Source organism: Capsicum annuum, chromosome 11 (assembly GCF_002878395.1).
Source record: "Capsicum annuum cultivar UCD-10X-F1 chromosome 11, UCD10Xv1.1, whole genome shotgun sequence".
In the NCBI taxonomy this organism is placed as follows: Eukaryota; Viridiplantae; Streptophyta; class Magnoliopsida; order Solanales; family Solanaceae; genus Capsicum; species Capsicum annuum.
This window is the reverse complement of record NC_061121.1, coordinates 189,260,369-189,279,927: the sequence shown is the minus strand read 5'-3', so window position 1 is coordinate 189,279,927 and position 19,559 is coordinate 189,260,369. Positions and strand designations below refer to the sequence as shown.

The window sequence follows — 19,559 nt, the reverse complement described above, 5'->3', positions numbered from 1 at the left end:
CAGGTGCTTTCTTCCAAGATGCTTAGGACATAATATCTAAGGATCTACATCAGATAGTAATAGCATTCTTATGTAGATATGAGCTTCCAAGGTTTATCACACACACCAACTTGGGGTTGTGACCAAAAAAAATAGTCGTGAATAATTTTTAGACCTAAGACCTATTTCACTTAGCAACTTTGTGAATAAAATCTTCTTAAGACTTATTCATGAAAGGGTTAAGTGTCTGTTGCCTGACATAGTATCTGAAGAACAAGCTGGATTTATTCAAGAGAGAAGTATTGTTGAGAATATCTTGGTATTTCAAGAGATAGTATCTAAAATTATAAAGAGGGGAAAGCCACCAAACATGGTCACGAAGTCGGACATGATGAAGTCCTATAATAGAGTGGAGTAGCTTTTTCTGACTAAGGTTTTAAGGAAGATTGGTTTTTATGAAGAGATCATAGACATGGTATTCAGATTACTGTCCAATAACTGGTACTTCTTATTGTTAAATGCCCAAAATCTAGGGGTCTTAAGCAAGAGGGCCCTCTATCACCTACATTATTCATCATTGCAGCAGAGGTACTATCCAAAGGATTGAAGGAACTGATACTACGAAAAGAATTCAAGTTTTTTGGAATTATAATGACCCGAGACTACCCCCTAGTCATCACATAGTGCTTACGACCCCGAAGGACCACAAGCTAACCCATGACTGATATATATTATAAGCATTAAACAATAATACTGAAATAATTATCGAATAATAGGATGAAATGCCATAAGGTTCAAACATCTAAAATACTGATAATGAATAATAACATCTGAATCTAAAATACTGTCTAAAAATCTAGTCTGAAAAAAATCTCTGACTGAAATTATCTGAAAGTGGAGTTGATGGGATAATCCCCAAACTAACTCTATCTACTAAAATACTGCTACGTTGAAGTACTAAAATGAAAGCATATCCTCGATAAAGGAATACTTACTACAAAATCTGCTATTGTTGGCTGAATCTGGCTAAGCGTGGTCAGGAATCTGAATGTCCGAACCTATAATATGAAATATCATAGAGCAGGAAAGTATGCGTCAGTACGTGGGAATGTACTGTTATGCTTGATGAGGTAAGGTTGAATGTAAGGGCTCATATGCATGAATAATAACTGACTAAATGATATGCAAGAGCTGGATTAGCATACATGGAGGATCTATAACTACTGAACAAACTATGCATAGTATAATTGAGTATACTGGAACTGAATCTGATAACTGGTAACTGAATATACTGATAAGCTGAGATCACTAATAATTTGTATTACTGATAACTGAGTAACTCTATCTGACAGTCCTGATTCTGTAGAACTGAATTGAGTTCTATTCTGAAGACTAAGACTAAAACTGAAACTATGAAAAGTAATCATCCAACCGACATACCCCAATCTAAACTAATAGAGGTCCAATCTGTAACTCTAATTGGAAGGGTGTCAATACCATGCCACGGGTAAAGACAAGCTGAAGAGTAACCCTTTACTGGTAGGTTCCCTTAATCGAGAATGGTGGTACCCTCTATTGGCAGGTGGAGTACCTCATCAATCCTCAACTAGCAGGTTTGATGTCTCAACCTACGTTATCTACGTAGTTCTGGAATGCAAGGATTGCTTCTAAGGATCACACCCTCTGCTGGCAGGTGAGCCCCCATCATTGGGCTCACTCAGTGCTGAATTCTACTCCCAACTGAAAGACACTGAATTGAGTATACTGAACTGAATTGGACTGATACTGAGATTACTGAGTTTTTCTAACTTCTGTAACTGACAGAATTCAATTGAATTCTGTAAGGAACTGAGAGTACTATTGATCGTGACATAACTGTTACTATGTTGTAACTGACACTGGCTCTAAGTAATAGCTAAATTATTGGGTATTAAATACCCCCAGGACTCGATAGCATGAAAAGTAAAGAAAAGCATAATCTTGAATAACATAACAATGTTCACTTGGTCACAATTCATTCATAAAGACATTTCATCAAACACTTGTAATGCATTAACTTTTATATGAATGGGGAATACATGTTAGTATGCTATAATGGCTTTATTTCATTCTCATAGATAATTTATCAAACACATGAGAAGCATACTTGATTCATTAAATCATAAACACTTAGGGTTAACATGGATACAATAATCAACTTGCAAATTCATGGATTATAACATGGGGATTACTCAATTCAACATACATGCTATGCCACTTCATGGAATCTACCATTAATCATGGATTGAAACTCAATAAATGTCAAAACATGAACACAATCCAATTTCATATATGTAAATCATGATCATAATTCTTGAAGCTTTAAAAATGAATTCTTTGACTCCATGGGTGGAAGGGACCCATAGATGAATATCTAACATACCTTAATTCGTGAGATTCTTGGAGTTCTTGGAAAGATTCTTAGGATTGACCTTGATTTTTGAGAGCTAGGGTTTGTTTTCTTAAGAGAGAACTACCTTTTGATTTTGGGGAAAAGTGAATAATGAAGGATTTTACACATTTTTAGGGCTTAAATCCCATATCTGGGCAGAATAAAATCATGGAAAAAGACTGTTTTAACCCTGGGCGCAGCTTTAATTTTTTGAGAAATTTTCCCAATCTGGACCCCTGGCGCGATGCGCCACTATCATTCCAGGCCACTAGAAAATGATGAATAGGAAATTGCATGGTGGAATGACACGGTAGTATCGCGTTGCCACTTTATTTATGAACTGGACCGCGATGCGGTGGAATCGCGTTGGTACACTGGAAATTGACTATTGTGAACTAGGTCTATGGTGTGATGAACCAATATCATAGAGCAACATTGAAAATTGACAATTGTTGTTTTAACCCGCTCCGCAACGTGCTACTGTCCTAAATGATGATGTTTAACGACTAAAACTTAAAATCACCATAACTTCTTACCTAGTTGTCGAATTTAGGCGAATTTTATATCGTTGGAAAGATAATTGAATTTCCTATGCAATGTCAAGCTTAAATATGAAAATTATTGAGTATATCAAAAATTTTATTTAGGATAACCCATGTACTGAGGGTTAATCCAGGCTAGGGAAATATAGGGTATTACAGGCATGCCTAGAGGTAGTCCAAGACTCAATCATCTTGCTTTTGTAGATGATATGATTATTCTATGTAAAGATAAGTTGGGTACTTTACAATTGCTGACAATAACTTTAGAAAGGTACGGATTGGTATCTGATCAAAAAATAAACAAAGAGAAGAGTGCATTATATTTATATGGTATTGTATCCAATGAAGCAGTTGTTATAGCTGAAGTTGCTACTGGAATCTTGAGGCAGGAATTTCCATTCAATTATCTAGGATTTCCAGTGTTCTATATGAAGAAGAAGAAGATTTATTATCAACAACTCATAAATAGACACAGCAACAAACTACAAGCATGGAAGGGTAAGCTTTTATCTTTTGGGGGTAGAGCTGTTTTAATCAAGCATATACTTCAAAGTATACCCATACACTGCCTATCAATTATGAATCCTCCTAAGAATGTCTTAACTGCTATTCAGAAATATCTAGCTAAGTTTTTCTGGAGTAGTACTATAGGGGGTAGGGGTAGACATTGGGTAGCTTGGTCCAAATTGTGTTTACCAGAAGATGAGGGTGGAGTGGGTTTTAAATTGCTTCAAGATGTATTCATAGCTATTTTTTGTAAATCATGGTGGAATATTAGAACCAAAAACTCTATATGGAGTGAATTTATGTTGAATAAATAATCCAAAACGCTCTATCCTAAAGAGGTAATGTGGAAATCAGGAAGAGGATCCCAAGTATGGAAGAAGATACTACAAGTAAGAGATCTCACTGATCATCTTATAAAATGGAGAATAAGGGGAGGATATGCACATATTTGGAATGATAATTGGAATGGAATAGGATATTTTTACTCTATTATGGAGGACAGCAAAGAATGGGATGTTAAATAACAAAGAGTCAAAGACTTACTATAGGATGGGCAGTGGAATGTAAAGTTATTGGATGAATTATTTACAGAGGATATAGTGGACCACACAAGGCAGAAGGTGTCTCCACCTCAGCAAACATTACAAAAAGACACAGCAATATGGTCAGTGAAAGCAATAGGGAACTTTAGTGTCAAATCAGCATGGCATCATGTGAAATATAGAGAGGACACTAATGACTTCTACAAAAAGTTATAGATAAGGGGTTTACCATTCAAGGTAGTTTTCTGTCTGTGGAAAATGTGGAGAAGGAAGACAGCAATGGATGCTACTATCAGAAGGTGGGGAGTAGAGGGACCATCCAAATGTCGGTGCTATCAAAACCCAGCACAAGAGACTGTGTCTCATGTGTTGCTGAGATATGATTATGCTAACAGGACTTGGTTCTATTTCTCTTCTTTTGCAGGAATAAACATCCAAGGATTGAGCTTGAGGAATACAATTTATGCATGGTGGAATATACATATGAATCCAAGAGAGAAAGTGTATTTCAGAGCAATACCAAGGATAATAAGGTGGGAGCTTTGGAGGAGAAGAAATGCCTTGAAACATGAAGGGAATGGTGTATATATGCAGAGGCTGATCATTAATGTAACCAGACAACTGAGGATGCTACTTAAGGTTAGAAAACCAACTCTAGAATTCTCATTCGAATGTCCAGTCATCGTACAATAGCTTAGTCAGTTGAGGCCTAGAATTAAGGTAACACTAGTCCTGTGGGAGCTTCCACAGAAAGGTTGGGTTAAGTACAACACTAATAGAGTCTCAAAAGAAAACCCGGGGAGTGGCTCTTGGGCTTTTTGTTTAACGGATACAAATGGGGACTTACTACATGCAGAAGGAGCAGCAATTGAAGACAAACAGTATGGAAGCAGAGGCTATGGCTATTTTAAATGCAGCTAGACATTGTAGCTCATCAAAGAAGGACAAAGTAATCATTCAGATTGATTTTTTACTGATGCAGAAGTTGTTAATGAGGGAATGAGAGATACTATGAAGAGTAGAAGACATAATTAGGAAAATCTGGTAGCTACTTTCAACCAAGCAAGTGTAGATAATTCATATATACAGAGAAGGCAATCAATTAGAAGATTACTGCGCCAACATAGCTTTGGAATAAAAAACATTTACATTTATAGCATTCCAACAACTACCAAGTACAGGCAGAAAGATTCTGAACAGTGATAAGCATCAATGTTCCTACTTGAGGCTAGCATTATCAAAGAAGTAGATAGACTAGAGATGCTAAAGAAAGTTTATCCATATGCATCATATTTACAAACTGAGAAGGTAAGAAAAAGAGGCAATTTGATACTTAGCCTAACTACACCAGCCAATAAAAAAGGACTCTTAGTAGATCGGGGGGTCATAAGGTCAGATCTTCATTGCATAATGCTGAGGAATTTTCTACCATCTATTCACAAGTGGGTCCTAGAATCTCATAATCTTCATCCCTTCCACAACTATGCAAGAAGGACAGTGTTAAATTTCAGGTCAAACACCAGAATCAAGCACAACAATAGAAGCAGCTTACCGAGATTAAATACTAAATCTCAGCGAACTAGACCCTTCTTTTTAGCACCAAAAATCACTGCATACACCCTTACACTGGAGATCTCAGCTGGAAGAAGAGAGAAGATAATATCAACCAAGATCTAAAAAATAACTGTTAGACTAGAAAAGGAGAAAACGAGCTTACTCTTGCAAGCTGGAAAAGAATTCAACTCAGCAAGACCAAGGCACAGTGTTTATCACCCAAAGCTGAAGCAGCACAAATTGAAGGTTCTTGAAGTCAAGCATGGTGAAAGAGGGAAATCTAATGGGGAAGGAGCTGATCTTAGCTCATTTTAGAAACCCTACAAACTATATATGTTCTTTAAGCTTTGGACTGGGTCATTCATTGGGCCGTTCTGATTTTAGTGTTGTAGGTTTGTTTTTTTTTGTGTGTGTTATTTGGATGGGTTGGTCCATTCATTGTGGACTTTGATTTTGATTATTAATAAAAGAATAAATTAAACCAAAAAAATCCAATTACTTCATATGAACATAAAATTTTAGTTTTTTGACGACTTAATCTCACAACAACCTAAATCCATAAAAACTTCAAGGTAGTTATCGAAACATGAAAACAATACACAAATTTAAACATCAAAATAACATAAATGCTACAGTTTACTCAACAACTTTATTAACACAACAAAATAACGTAATACCTTATTTTTTCTGAACATTTAGTTTTGCAATTAAATTCATGTGTCACCACATATTTCGACATCACTGAAACGATCGATTTTTTATTCTTCTACATTTGTTTCACCTTTATATCAATACTTTTACTATCACAGATCTAGTTATCAACTGCAAGCTCCGGTACATACAAAGCATATTGATTATGCGTCTCAGCAATAGTGAGAGCCATAGCATCGGATTCAACACCCTCCACGCAAATAACAACTCCTATTTTTCTTCAAAATGATCAACAAAACGGTGTTGGAATTATTTTTGTTTTGTGTTTTTTGTCTGATTTATTTTTAATGTATTTGTATAATTCAAAATTTGAATTCCAATATTTGTTAATAATTTAAGAGATTCAGTAATCCACTTAATAAATTGGTTGCGTTAATTACTCCCTTAAAGGCAGGGAATCAGTTATTTCCATTTTTAAAGGCAGTAACAAATTCGCATATATAAAGGTTGCTATGTATATGTCGGTTATCTTATGTATATTAATCGAGAGAGAAAGTAAAGTAATTAAAAAAGTGGAAGAGAGTGTAATTACTTCTAAAAAGGTTGGTATTTATGTTATTTATACATTATTAAAATCATCAATAATAATTGTTGATTTACCACTATCCAAGAATAAAAACAGTATACCTAAGTCATTTTGTGAATTTTTATAAACCCCATAAAAATAAATTTTTATGTTGGTATTTTCTAAAAAAAAAAAAAACAAATAACTTTTACAAATAAATGTTTATTCGCATCCAATAGTTGATACATATTGGTAAGTAATAATCATAATATCATATTTTTCAATCTAAGCCTATAATTCCTACATTCATCTTACTTTTTTCATTCTTGAAGTATAACTACATAATTATCATACCATATTAATTCAATATGATTCGAAATTTTAAAGTTCGACTTAGGTATTTTATGGTATGGCAACCGGTAATCATAATTTGTTCAGCTTCGACAATATATACTCATATAATAGAATATTTTGACTTCAACTTTTCAAAACACGTCTCAGTTGTATCATACTAACACATTACATATCTAAAAATCTATACTCAAAAGAAAGTACAAACAACTTCTTTTGTTAATCAATTAGATAATAAAGACATTTCAATTAAGATAGAGTAGATAAAGTTCCGACGTCTAAACATTTAATTTCATACTAATACTAAGTTGAATATTTTTAATATTTTAATAATATACATAAGTATTTCTGCAACTATATACTTTGGTATGGTATTCGATATTTCAGTATGTTATTTATAAATATCAAATATCATACTGAATATCAAAAAAAAAAAATTCGATATAATAATTCAGTATATACCATGTCATGCCCACACCTATAACTAAATGAGAGTTAAAGTTGTCCAACATTAATTTGTTAAGTAAAGTATACCTATTAAGAAACAAATTAGGACATAAATTAGAAACCACTTTCTTTTTTTATCCTTTTAAAGCCAAAAAAAATTATTAATATGAGAAATTAAGTTTCTTGAACTCATCAACTATAAAATATAAATGAAGGGTAAAAAGAAAATAAACTTCCGACAATTCTCTTGAAAATTAAACAATTAGATTATTTTGAACATTAAAAAATAACTCACAAATTGAATTAATATGGACTAGAGGGAGTAAATAAATGGCAATTTACTCTCTCCGAGGCTAGTAAGTGACTATTCTTAAAATTAGTATGGTGCAACAATGTTTTATGTATATTGATTCACTTTTACTTGTTATATTTTGATTTTGCACACCAATTAAAAAAAATAATTGATATAATTAATTATTTTTTCTTGATTTTCATTTTAAAAATAAGTGACAAATAAAAATGAATAAAGAAAGTATTATATTATTTTTTGAATATAATAAAGTCAATACTTTGAAAATTACATTGAGAATTAATTACCTTTATTTAAAAAAAAAAACATTAAGAATGATTATAGTTAATAATTAATAAGAGCAAATTAGAAATTAAGTGATGGACGATTTCTTACTTTTCTATATTGAACAAGTAAGATTGCTATCTATTTTTAATACAGTAAATAAATAAAAATAAACAAAACTAGTCCTAGCTCAATCGTTTCTAATAGTTTAAGGGCCCGTTTGTCTATGAAATTATTATTTTTTTCCGAAAAATTTTTCTGGAGTTGGAATTGTGGTGTTTGGCCATGAAAATTCGAAAAATAATTTCGAAAAATTTTTCTGAAAAGGGAAAACAGGTTTTTGGTGTTTTCACAATTTTCCAACTCCAATTCCAACTTTTATTATTATTACATATAACCCCAATCTTTTGAATTTTTACATAAAGCTCTCCTTATAACTGTAACTAACTACCAACAAACAAATAAAAACAAATGGCATATTGGAGTCATAAGACTTGTGAAGTGTGTTTTTTAAATGAAAGCTTTAAAACTTGCGAATAGATGCTGCAGGAGGTCACATCTTATGATCTTTGCTATAATGAGGTGTTGTGACATACAAAAATGGCGTGAGTTGTTATGGCCTGTGGTCATTGCATGAAAAATCTGTTCAGAATTGTGAGAAAGCTACTGCATTAGATTGAACCGGAAGACTTTCACCAATAACTTTTTAATGAATCAATGATTTGAATTTGTATTGGCGATTTGAGGATCTGGAAACACCTTAATGAAAGGTGGAAAAATAGGCCCTACTGGAAAAGAATATAGAGGATTCATATATTAGTGCTAAGTTGTTCCTTATTTTAATTTATAACTTAGAGGATTCATACAACCAACTCCAACTAGTTTGGATAAAAATGATCTAGTATGAGTTGTTGTTTAATTTAAGAAGCTGAGCTTATTTGTCGCTGATGAAGAATCCTATGTGCGTCTAAATTGTCTCTTGCCTTTTCGGATACTCTGTCGTTATGGGTGAGGTCTTTCGCCATGTTCATTTCTTTCTCTTGGATATGGCGATGGATATCAACCTGGGAATATGAAACCGTTGTTCTTTAGACCCGTATATCGTGTTTGGAATGCTAATACATGACCTCTCCTTATAATTTTAGTTGGGTGATTTTGATAGTTTGTAAAAGTTGGAGCATAAAATCATATTTAAAAAAATAAATTCAAAAAAGACATGCCAAACACAACTCCAACTTCAACTCTAACTCCGAAAAATTTTAGTTTTCATAGACAAACGGCTACAAAGATTACCATTCTTGGTATTTGCGGTAAGTTAGCCACGTGGCTCATTGCGGTAAGTTAGCCACGTGGCTCATTATTTTAAAGCATAAAATTAAAAAAAATTATAAGGAGTTTATTTTATTAAATTTGACTTTTTATTTATAAATTTAAGTATTATACGTTTTATATAGTCATGTAATGATATGATAATATTAAAAAAATATGATAAAAATCTCTTAATTTTATAAATAAAATAATTAAATTAAAATAAGAAATAAATATTTTTAGTAAAATCACCAATTATAATGAAATGGTGGGAGGTTATGAATAAGTTGTGATGGTTGAGAATTTGGGGAATGTTTTTCCACTTCTTTTTCGGTGTCAAGTTGATCCCAAATGCCAACCTTTTTTTTGTTTCTTTTTATAGAACATTCCACTCAAATTTTTTCGTAATTTTGAACCCTCCCAAACAAACCCCAATAAATAGAGGTTTTAGTTACAAGGGGATTTAGCTTAAAACTACCGACCCGACCCGTTTCCATTCCTCTCCGGACGGTGACCAAAATGGTGGTGTTCCATGTTCACCGAATCGCCCAACGCCTCAATCACTCTACTCTCTCCTCTGTTCTTCTTCACGATTCTGTAAACTTCCTCTCTCTGTTTTTATGTGCATATTTTTTATATATTCTTGGTTGATTTAATAAAGAGTTGTATTTGTTCAATGTAGGGGCATGTATCATTATTGAAAATGGGGTCGTCTAGGAGTATTAATACCGCAGCGAAGTTTCGAACTTGGGGTTTGTTACCATCCAATTGTTCCAATGGTATGAGTTTCATTTACATCTGGAGTTGAGTTACTTTTGTAAAGCTACTGCTTTTTTTTATTTTCATATTTGTTTTTGCCCCTGCACGTAAGGATGTGGTCTAGTGGTCAATGAAATGAGTTGAGAACTATGAGGTTTTAGGTTTAAAGCCCAATAGAGGCCAAAAAATTAGTAGGTGATTTCTTTCCATTTGTGCTAGTCTTGATAGACAGTGTTTCCTGTTGCTTATGGGAGGTGGGATGTATGCTGTGGAATTAGTTGAGGTGTACGAAAGCTAGCCTTGACACGGCAACTATCAACACAATAACGAAATTGGTTCATGCCTTGTTGAATTGTGTGAAGCAAAAGAAGAGTGGTTGATAAACTGTCTACCCAAAGACAATTTTAGGTGCAGAATGAAGCATTGGGCTATTGGTGCCAATTTATGTGGTACTAATATTTTGCTATTAGCGTGTGTTGGAGGATCTCACGTTATAGCCTTCTTTTGTATCTTGGCTTGTTTGTGAATTTAGAGAAAGTGCAGCATTTTTGTATCTTGTTTTTTTTCTTGGGTGAAGTAGAGATACTTGTAATATTTTGAGGATGGTTAAATTCTGTAACAGAGGACAAAGATTGTGAAAAATTATATACAGCTGATATCCTTTGCAATCACTGTAGGAAGCTGTGATAATCTATCATCATATCCACAAATATGACATGTTCTAATTTACACCAAAAAAGTGATACATTTATGCTTTGGTGTACGAGTGTTCTCATATTTTCTTTCAAAACATCTTTGTTTTAGCCAATAAAATAGTCCTTGTTGATGGGTTAATCTCATTTGTGCTTATTATGTTATCCAACTTTCTAAAAAAAAACCTTCAATTTGTGTGAAACAAACCTTTATCTTTGGTGAATGGTGTGAACTAAACTATATATAATTAACTTTTGGATGAACACAACAATTTCTTGGGAAATCCATAACATACTCTCATTCAAGGATAATTTTGCACATAATGGTCTAAACAACTAGAATAGGCTTGTTACTTTAGATTAAGGTACAACTATTGCAATTGAAGTTAAAAAGTAACTCTAATTAGGATTTTTCCTTTGGCTTTGTTTATGGAACAACAACAACAACAAACCCAGTGTATTCCCTCCTAGTGGGGTCTGGGGGGGTAAGATGTACGCAGTCCATACCTCTACCTCTGAAGAAGTAGAAAGGTTGTTTCCGATAGACCCTCGGCACAAGGCACGAGATACCACACAAACACATAGTAAATCACAGCACAAGATTACATAACATAAATACGACACCCATAAGTAATATAAAACAGAGGAAAGCACACAGATTCGTAATAAGACATGGAACACAGACTCATAACAGGAATACAACCCCCACCAAGTAATTCCCTACACTAGCGCCTCAAACTGGCCCTAGTCCTCTGCCCTAATTCGCGTCCTCCAGACCTTCCTATCTAAGGTCATGTCCTCGGTGAGCTGTAACTGCTCCATGTCCCGCCTAATCACCTCACCCCAGTACTTCTTCGGCCTACCCCTACCCCGCCTAAAATCATCCAACGCTAGCCTCTCACACCTACGGACCGGTGCATCCATGCCCCTCCTCTTCACGTGTCCGAACCATCTCAATCGGGCTTCCCGCATCTTGCACTCCACTGGAGTCACACCAACCTTCTCCCGGATAGTCTCATTCCGAACTCTATCCCCTCTAGTCAGCCCACACATCCAGCATAACATCCGCATTTCTGCCACCCTCATTTTTTGGATGTGGGAGTTCTTAACTGGCCAACACTCCGCTCCATACAACATGGCCGGACGGACTACCGTCCTGTAGAATTTGCCTTTAAGCTTGGGCGGCACCTTCTTATCACACAGCACCCCCGACGCGAGCTTCCACTTCATCCATCCCGCCCCAATACGGTGCGAGACATCCTCGTCAATCTCACCGTTACTCTGGATCACAGACCCGAGATACTTGAAACTCTCCCTCTTACATACCTCCTGTGATTCCAGCTTCACTACTACCTCATTCTCCCGCCTCACGTCATTAAACTTGCATTCCACATACTCTGTCTTGCTTCTGCTCACCCTGAACCCTTTAGACTCAAGGGTTTGCCTCCACACCTCTAATTTGTCACTCACACCCCCTCGAGTCTCATTTATCAGAACTACATCGTCTGCATAAAGCATACACCACAGCACCTCCCCTTGAATACGCCGCGTCAACACATCCATCACCAACGCAAACAAAAAGGGACTAAGAGTAGATCCCTGATGCAACCCTGTCAGGACAGTGAAATGCTCTGAGTCTCCTCCCGCCGTCCTAACCTTAGTTTTCGCTCCATCATACATATCCTTAATTGCTCTGATATATGCCAGCGGTACTCCACTCACCTCTAAGCATCTCCAAAGCACCTCCCTGGGGACTTTGTCGTAGGCCTTCTCCAGGTCAATAAACACCATGTGTAGGTCCTTCTTCCTTTCCCTGTACTGTTCCACCAACCTCCGTACCAGATAATTGCCTCCGTCGTCGAGCGGCCAGGCATAAATCCAAACTGGTTTTCTGAGATAGACACTATCCGTCTCAGTCTCACCTCGACCACTCTCTCCCAGATCTTCATAGAGTGACTCAATAACTTAATCCCCCTATAGTTATTGCAACTCTGGATGTCCCCCTTATTCTTATAGAGAGGGATCATGGTACTCCACCTCCAAGCCTCGGACATCTTTGCCGTCTTGAAGATTTCATTAAACAATCCAGTCAACCACCTTACACCAGCCTCTCCAACGAACTTCCAAAACTCCACCGGTATCTCATCCGGCCCCGTCGCCCTACCCCTTCGCATTCTGCGAACAGCCTGTCTAACCTCTTCTACCTTAAAACGTCTACAATAGCTAAAATCCCGACACTCCTCTGAGTGCTCCAGTTCCCCTAACACAATTGCTCTATCCCCTTCGTCATTCAAGAGCCTATGAAAGTACGACTGCCATCTATTCTTAATGTGGCCGTCCTCCACCAACACTCTACCGTCCTCCCCCTTAATGCACCTCACCTGATCGAGGTCACAACCTTTCCTCTCCCTAGCCTTAGCGAGTCTAAACAACTTTTTCTCCCCTCCTTTCCCCTGTAACCCTGCATACAAGCTCTCAAAGACGGCCGTCTTAGCTGCCGTGACTGCTGACTTAGCCTCCTTCCTCGCTAGCTTGTACTCTTTCCTGTTTACCCGCTTCTCCTCTTCGTCCTTACTCTCCACCAACTTGGCATACGCCCTTTTCTTGGTCCCCACTTTCTTCTCCACCTCTTCATTCCACCACCAATCCCCCCGATGGTGCCCGGCCCAGCCCCTAGAAACACCCAACACCTCACTTGCATTCTCCCTGATGCACCTAGCCGCCCTATCCCACATACTATCCACGTCTCCCCTACACTCCCACACCCCCATTCCCGCCAACTTCTCCCCTATCTCCCACGCATTCGCTGGCGTCAGGCCGCCCCACTTAATTCTAGGTCTACACTCCCTACTCCTCTTCTTTCTATTCTTCTTTATACCCAAATCCATAACCAAGAGCCTATGCTGGGTCGAAAGATTCTCACTCGGGATGACCTTACAGTCCTTACACAACGCCCTATCCTCTTTCCTAAGCAACAAAAAGTCAATCTGGGTCCTGGCTATCGCGCTTCGAAAGGTGATCAGGTGCTCGTCTTTCTTCGGAAGCCCGAGTTCACCACCACCAGCCCAAAGGACCTCGCAAACTCTAATAGGGTAGCTCCCTCTTCATTTCTCTCCCCAAAACCAAAACCACCATGCACATCACCAAAGCCTCCCGGTAGCGCCCCGATGTGCCCGTTGAAATCTCCTGCTACAACAATCTTCTCCGAGCTAGGCACGCCTCTCACCACCTCCTCCAAAGCCTCCCTAAACCGCATCTTCTCCTCCCCCTCCGATCCCACTTGCGGCGCATAGGCACTACACACGTTCAGGGTAAACCCCCGAATGACCAACTTAATAGTCATCAACCTATCGTTGATCCTCTTTACCTCTACTACCTGACCTCTAAGCTCTTCATCTACTAAGATGCCAACTCCATTCCTACGCCTCTCGCTCCCAGAGTACCACAGCTTGTAACCATCCACATCCCTAGCCTTAGACCCTACCCACTTGGTCTCTTGAACACACGCAATGTTGATCCTCCTCTTCCTAAGAGTCTTCACAAGCTCTATGGACTTACCCTGAAGGGTCCCTATATTCCAAGACCCAACCCTCAGCCTACCGTCACTATCCGCACGCCCTCCCTCCCACTCCCGCCCTTTCCTCATCCCCCGCCCCCACCACGGCCCCACGCCCCAACCCCCTCGGACATGACCCTATCCACCCATTACCGCCCACAGCCACAACTACACGAAAGTATAAGACAATATAAAGATAATATAAAGATATAAAGATATAAACGATGGTAATAGCAAAGCAGCAGCAAGTAATACAAGGCTCACACAAATTCAAAGAAATACTCCAGAAACAAAACTATACTCAATGAGGGGCAAACACCACTGGACTCAACACCCACAGTCCCAAATACAGATTCCCGAGCCGATAACCCAATCCAACGCAGTGCAAGAAACGACCACAGCAACAGCAACAACAGACAATAGACAATATCCACAAATCCCACGTAAGTCAAGGTACAGGGCTACTACTAGCATAATACGAAGAATGAAAGAATGCAGAATGAAGAATGAAATAACAAAGGTTAGAAGTCACCGGATTACGCTTGTAGACCAAGCCGGCAACCAAGCCCAGCGTCGACCTGCTGCCGGGGGATTCCGCTGCTGAGATGGAGCTGCGGCTGCTGGCGACCGAGCGGCGGGCGCAGACGGAGCTGCGGCTGAAGACCGATCTTCGGCTGTTGGGCTGGTGTACCGGCGCCGGAGGGGGGGTGGGTGGGGTGGGGGGGAGGTATGGACAGAAAAGGGTTGGGGGACGGCTAGGAACCGGAGGTCTGGGCCGGAGGTCGGGTCGGGTCGGCACCGAAGGTCGGCGACGGCGACGAGGCCGGGGACCGGGGCGAGAGAGAGAGAGAGGGTAGGGAGAGAGAGAGAGAGCCGTTCGAACGGCGACGGCGGTCGACGCCGGGGACCGGGGCGAGGTGAGAGAGAGAGAGAGAGGGTAGGGAGAGAGGATAGACTGAGAGAAGGTAGCCAGAGATGGTTTGGTCTTGTTTTACATAGACATCCAAATGCACTGATCCTTAGTTGTGACAGTGTAATGATTGAAGGTTATAAAATGAGACGAGGTACACTTGAAATCACATGGTGGAAAATTGTATTAGATAGAAGACTTACAACCTCGCAGAAGTTATGACGACTTGATTTAGAACATAACAGATAACACAATGGAAGCAAAGGATTCATACATGCACTACCAATTAGTGGATATTGAGGTTTAGCTATTAACTGATACACTTATTTTAGGTCTTCTATTTCCAAGTGTGTTTTGTTTGGTTAGAATTGCATGTCAACATAGGATCAAATGTGAAATGTACCTCCACTTTTCACAAAATTCCGTAGTGTTGCATTCCCCAACAAAGAGTAGAGGGTTGAACCGAAGTGGCGACGACAGGCCAGAGAGTTGAAGAAAGTGGCCATTGGAAATAGTTAAAGTAATGTGATTTTCTGTAGCCATCTTGTATAACAACCCTCACAAGATTTTCTGACAAAACATCTTACTTGGGTTTTGGTTCTTCCTCGAAGGTATGGGATAAGTGTAATAGGTGCTCACTTAAGTTTGAATTTTGGTTGGTTCTCCGAGCCTGGTATTTAGATGGAGATCAGTTGAGGGGCAAATCCATTATCCATTGTGTTTTAGGGCTGGAAACCACTAATTTCTCGCTTATACAAAAAAATAACAAAAGATTCTATGGAATGAGCTTGAGATGTATGTTTTCCCAATACATAGATTTGGCAGAAATCGAAGTTGCATAATATTCATGGACCTAATGTGATATTTCATATTCTAAGCTACTTTGTGATATTTTCTAAACTACTTTTTTTCTCCTTGAACGCATTGCAGTCACATCACCTTGCACCTCAAGGACATCATATGGACCCTTGTCGAGATACCAAATTTTTCTGGGCCTGGTCAGTAGCTTTGCAGATAATGTAATACTTGAAAAGTTTCAGAAATTGTTGATCAAATGGATTTTTTCCTTTTCCATTGTTTTTATTCTAAGAAACAATTTATTTAATTCGAAATTTCATATCATTCTCCTGTTGTTTCACCTGAATTTTTGTTCTTTGTCTCAGAGGCATAATGAATATTGCACTACTCCAGGGAATGGGGAAAAGCAAACGTAAGTTATGTATGCATTGTTAACATTATTTTCTTTTCTTTTACCAGTTCATTTCTCTTCAAACTAGGAAACCTAGGATTTCCTTACAGAAGAGATGCAGATATGTTGCTAATGATGCTTATCCCCTCCTCGTGCACCCTCCCCGCCCCCCACCCCACTCCCAGATTGATCAACATCTCAATTTTCAAGAGTAACTTCTAACTGCTATGTAGCAGAGCAGTTTTCATGGCATCTAAATTGATTGAAATTGTGAAGTTATTTTGATAAGGATTAGGACCTTGAATTTGCTTCTTGGGTAAGGGGATTCATGCAATGAACTTGGGTTTCAAGGTCAATAGGGATGGTTTGGCAAATATCTAGATCTTATTCTATTTGATTTCTCCATTTTTGAGTTTTCTTTAATAATATAATACCATTGATATACCAATGGTTTGATCCATTTAGTATTTGTTTCTAGCCTAGTTTAAATTGATAACTAATTAGGTTTGTACTTACTATTAATGTTGCTATTTAAAACTTTACTTTCTGTATAAGTTGTATAAAATATACAAGGATGTGGCCTAGCAGTCAAAACAGTGAAAACCATAGGAGATCAAGGTCAAACCCTAATATAGACAAAAAGAGATGCTGAGTTTTTCATCTACCTAAACCTTGGTGGATGAAGTTACCCAGTACTTATGCCGATGGGAGGTATTAGGCACCGAATGCAATTGCTGAGGTGCCCGTAAGACGGTCCAAACCATCATAGAAAAGGGTCACGTCAAAATTGTTGAAATAGATTTTTTGAGACGGTAATAAAAATACAATCTCCCTGAATAATGCATAGAATGAACAGTGCAATTTTAATGATTTGTGCATGAACTATGCCCTTCTCTAAATCAAGTTCAATTTGACATTGGTCCAGATATGCTTTGAAGCAAATCCAAATTCTTAATATTTCTGGCATAATAAGATCAAAGCTGATGCCGTTCTCTAAATCAAGTCCAAATCGAGATTGATCCATATATCTGATGTTTTCTTCTCTAAGCTACTTTCATGGAACATATTTATGCGTGCTCCTCCAGATCTAGATTTATGAGTTCCCAAACACTGCCTAGAGATTGGGTAAATATTATATATTTTTGCTACATCTTATGATCTTGCATACAACCTATGTTTCTCTGTCAAATAATATATATAGTAGCCTTCAAGTACATGTTTATTTGATCTTGGACTACAATCCAATCTCTTGTTGTGTTTGTTGAATAATCTCATCTCTATATGGCTGGTGGCGTGCCATAGGATTATACATATCTGCTTCTGTTCTCCTCAAACTTTTACATGTTCTCTTTTTGCACAGGATATCAGTAACATTTGTTGACAAGGATGGAGAAGAGAAGCAAATCAAGGTCCCTGTTGGAATGTCTTTGTTAGAAGCTGCACATGAGAATGACATTGAGCTTGAAGGTTAGCTTTGTTGAGGCATGCTAAATCTTATATGTTGATTCAATACGGCATCCTTAACCAAGTTTAGTCTATATTTTCAGGATGATATAAGACCTTTATGAATATGGTCATTGATTGCAGTTAGTATGCCTTTATTGGGCTGATATTTTGTGATCAAACTTTACCACCTCGCAATCATTCTTATCCGAAAACAGAGTAATTAATTGAATAGAATAATAATCTAAGTTTACATTTTGAGTCTTGGAGTAAATGTGACGGAAGTCCCTGGGTTGTTTCAGAGTTAGTGAAAGTGAATCTGAACTCAGAGCGCTTCAAAAGGAATACTGGGAGCACTGCGTATTCTCGTCTTCATATTAAAGATACTGGTGAAGTGGTGATAGTGATGAGATGAGTGTGGGAAGGTGTGTGAAAGTTTGTAAGGAATCTTGAGAAATCCTGTAGAGAGCAAATGCCGCAGAACTAGATGGATACTGGCATTGGGAGAAGCATGGGCCATAATGGTAGTTGGGCATATTAGACACGTACTAACATTCTTTCCAAAGTGTGATGTAATCTTTCAATTTCAGTTTCACCTTTAGACAGTTAATATGGGTCTCATTCACACAGCTCTGATTAACGTTGCTGAGTGACCATCTCTGTCTCCCTACAGTTAGAATTGTGTACCAAAACAGTTTTGGGTGTTACTGGTGGGATTTACATTTCTTAGCATATCTATTGTTGGTTCCTTATCGCCTGTTAAGTTTAACCAAACAAAATTGGCTCTGATGCAGGAGCATGTGAAGGGTCACTTGCCTGTTCCACATGTCATGTGATAGTTATGGTATGTAATGAAATGCTTAGGCCAATGCCATAAATCCTTCCTTCCCCTCATCTTACCCGGGTTAAATCCATTTTAATGTTGTGATCTTGTAACTGAGCATACTTGTATCTGGACAGGATGTGGACTACTACAACAAACTAGAAGATCCAACAGACGAAGAGAACGACATGTTGGATCTTGCTTTTGGCCTCACAGAGACGTAGGTCCCTTCTATTCGTATTTTTTGCAGTTACTGTACTGTTCTCAAGCTTCTCATATATTCTACAATCGCTCTACAGGTCTCGTCTAGGTTGTCAAGTAATTGCAAAACCTGAACTTGATGGAATTCGGGTAGCTCTTCCTGCAGCCACGAGAAACTTTGCTGTTGATGGATTTAAGCCGAAACCACATTAGAGAATCTCTAACATTGATACAGGTTACTCATGGGTAACCACCAAAAATCGAAGCCAGTTTTGTCAGCCACTTACAAGAGTGTATAATAATACCTAGGGTGAGTATTGTGTCACATATTATGATGGAAATTGTGATCAAAAGTCAGCTGTTGTGTAGGCATTTAGTCAAGGATAGATTGATTATTTTATTAATAATATCTCAAGGGTCAGCTCCTCTTTTGTTGGTGCATCTTTTCAGTAGGTTTAACATTTGTGTCAAATTAACATCAAAGGTGTCATTTTTATTTCAAGTCTGCTTCAATCCACAACTCTTGTGAAGTGTA

The 19,559-nt window shown here is 37.9% G+C and overlaps 1 protein-coding gene across 2 annotated transcripts; it reads left to right on the top strand.

Annotated features, from left to right (window-relative positions):
- Window positions 1–9,741: 9,741 nt before the first annotated feature.
- On the top strand, window positions 9,742–19,559 carry LOC107848343 (adrenodoxin-like protein 2, mitochondrial). Of its 2 annotated transcripts, none has more exons than XM_016693094.2 (8): window positions 9,742–10,048; window positions 10,134–10,230; window positions 16,299–16,366; window positions 16,532–16,578; window positions 17,918–18,024; window positions 18,795–18,844; window positions 18,961–19,043; window positions 19,123–19,559. In XM_016693094.2, exons 1-8 carry the CDS (start codon window positions 9,971–9,973, stop codon window positions 19,235–19,237), a joined length of 645 nt encoding a protein of 214 aa, XP_016548580.1. In that variant the 5' UTR covers window positions 9,742–9,970; the 3' UTR covers window positions 19,238–19,559. The 2 variants fall into 2 exon arrangements, with proteins under 2 accessions (XP_016548580.1, XP_016548578.1); XM_016693092.2 differs by having other exon boundaries at window positions 9,767–10,048; window positions 16,299–16,387.

Bases quoted from the DNA above. Each gene is read 5' to 3' on its own strand.
- LOC107848343 (XM_016693092.2), top strand. From the start codon at position 9,971: ATGGTGGTGTTCCATGTTCACCGAATCGCCCAACGCCTCAATCACTCT. The intron at 10,049-10,133 runs GTAAACTTCCTC...TGTTCAATGTAG, and splicing joins CTGTTCTTCTTCACGATTCT to GGGCATGTATCATTATTGAA. The intron at 16,388-16,531 runs GTAATACTTGAA...TCTTTGTCTCAG, and splicing joins TCAGTAGCTTTGCAGATAAT to AGGCATAATGAATATTGCAC.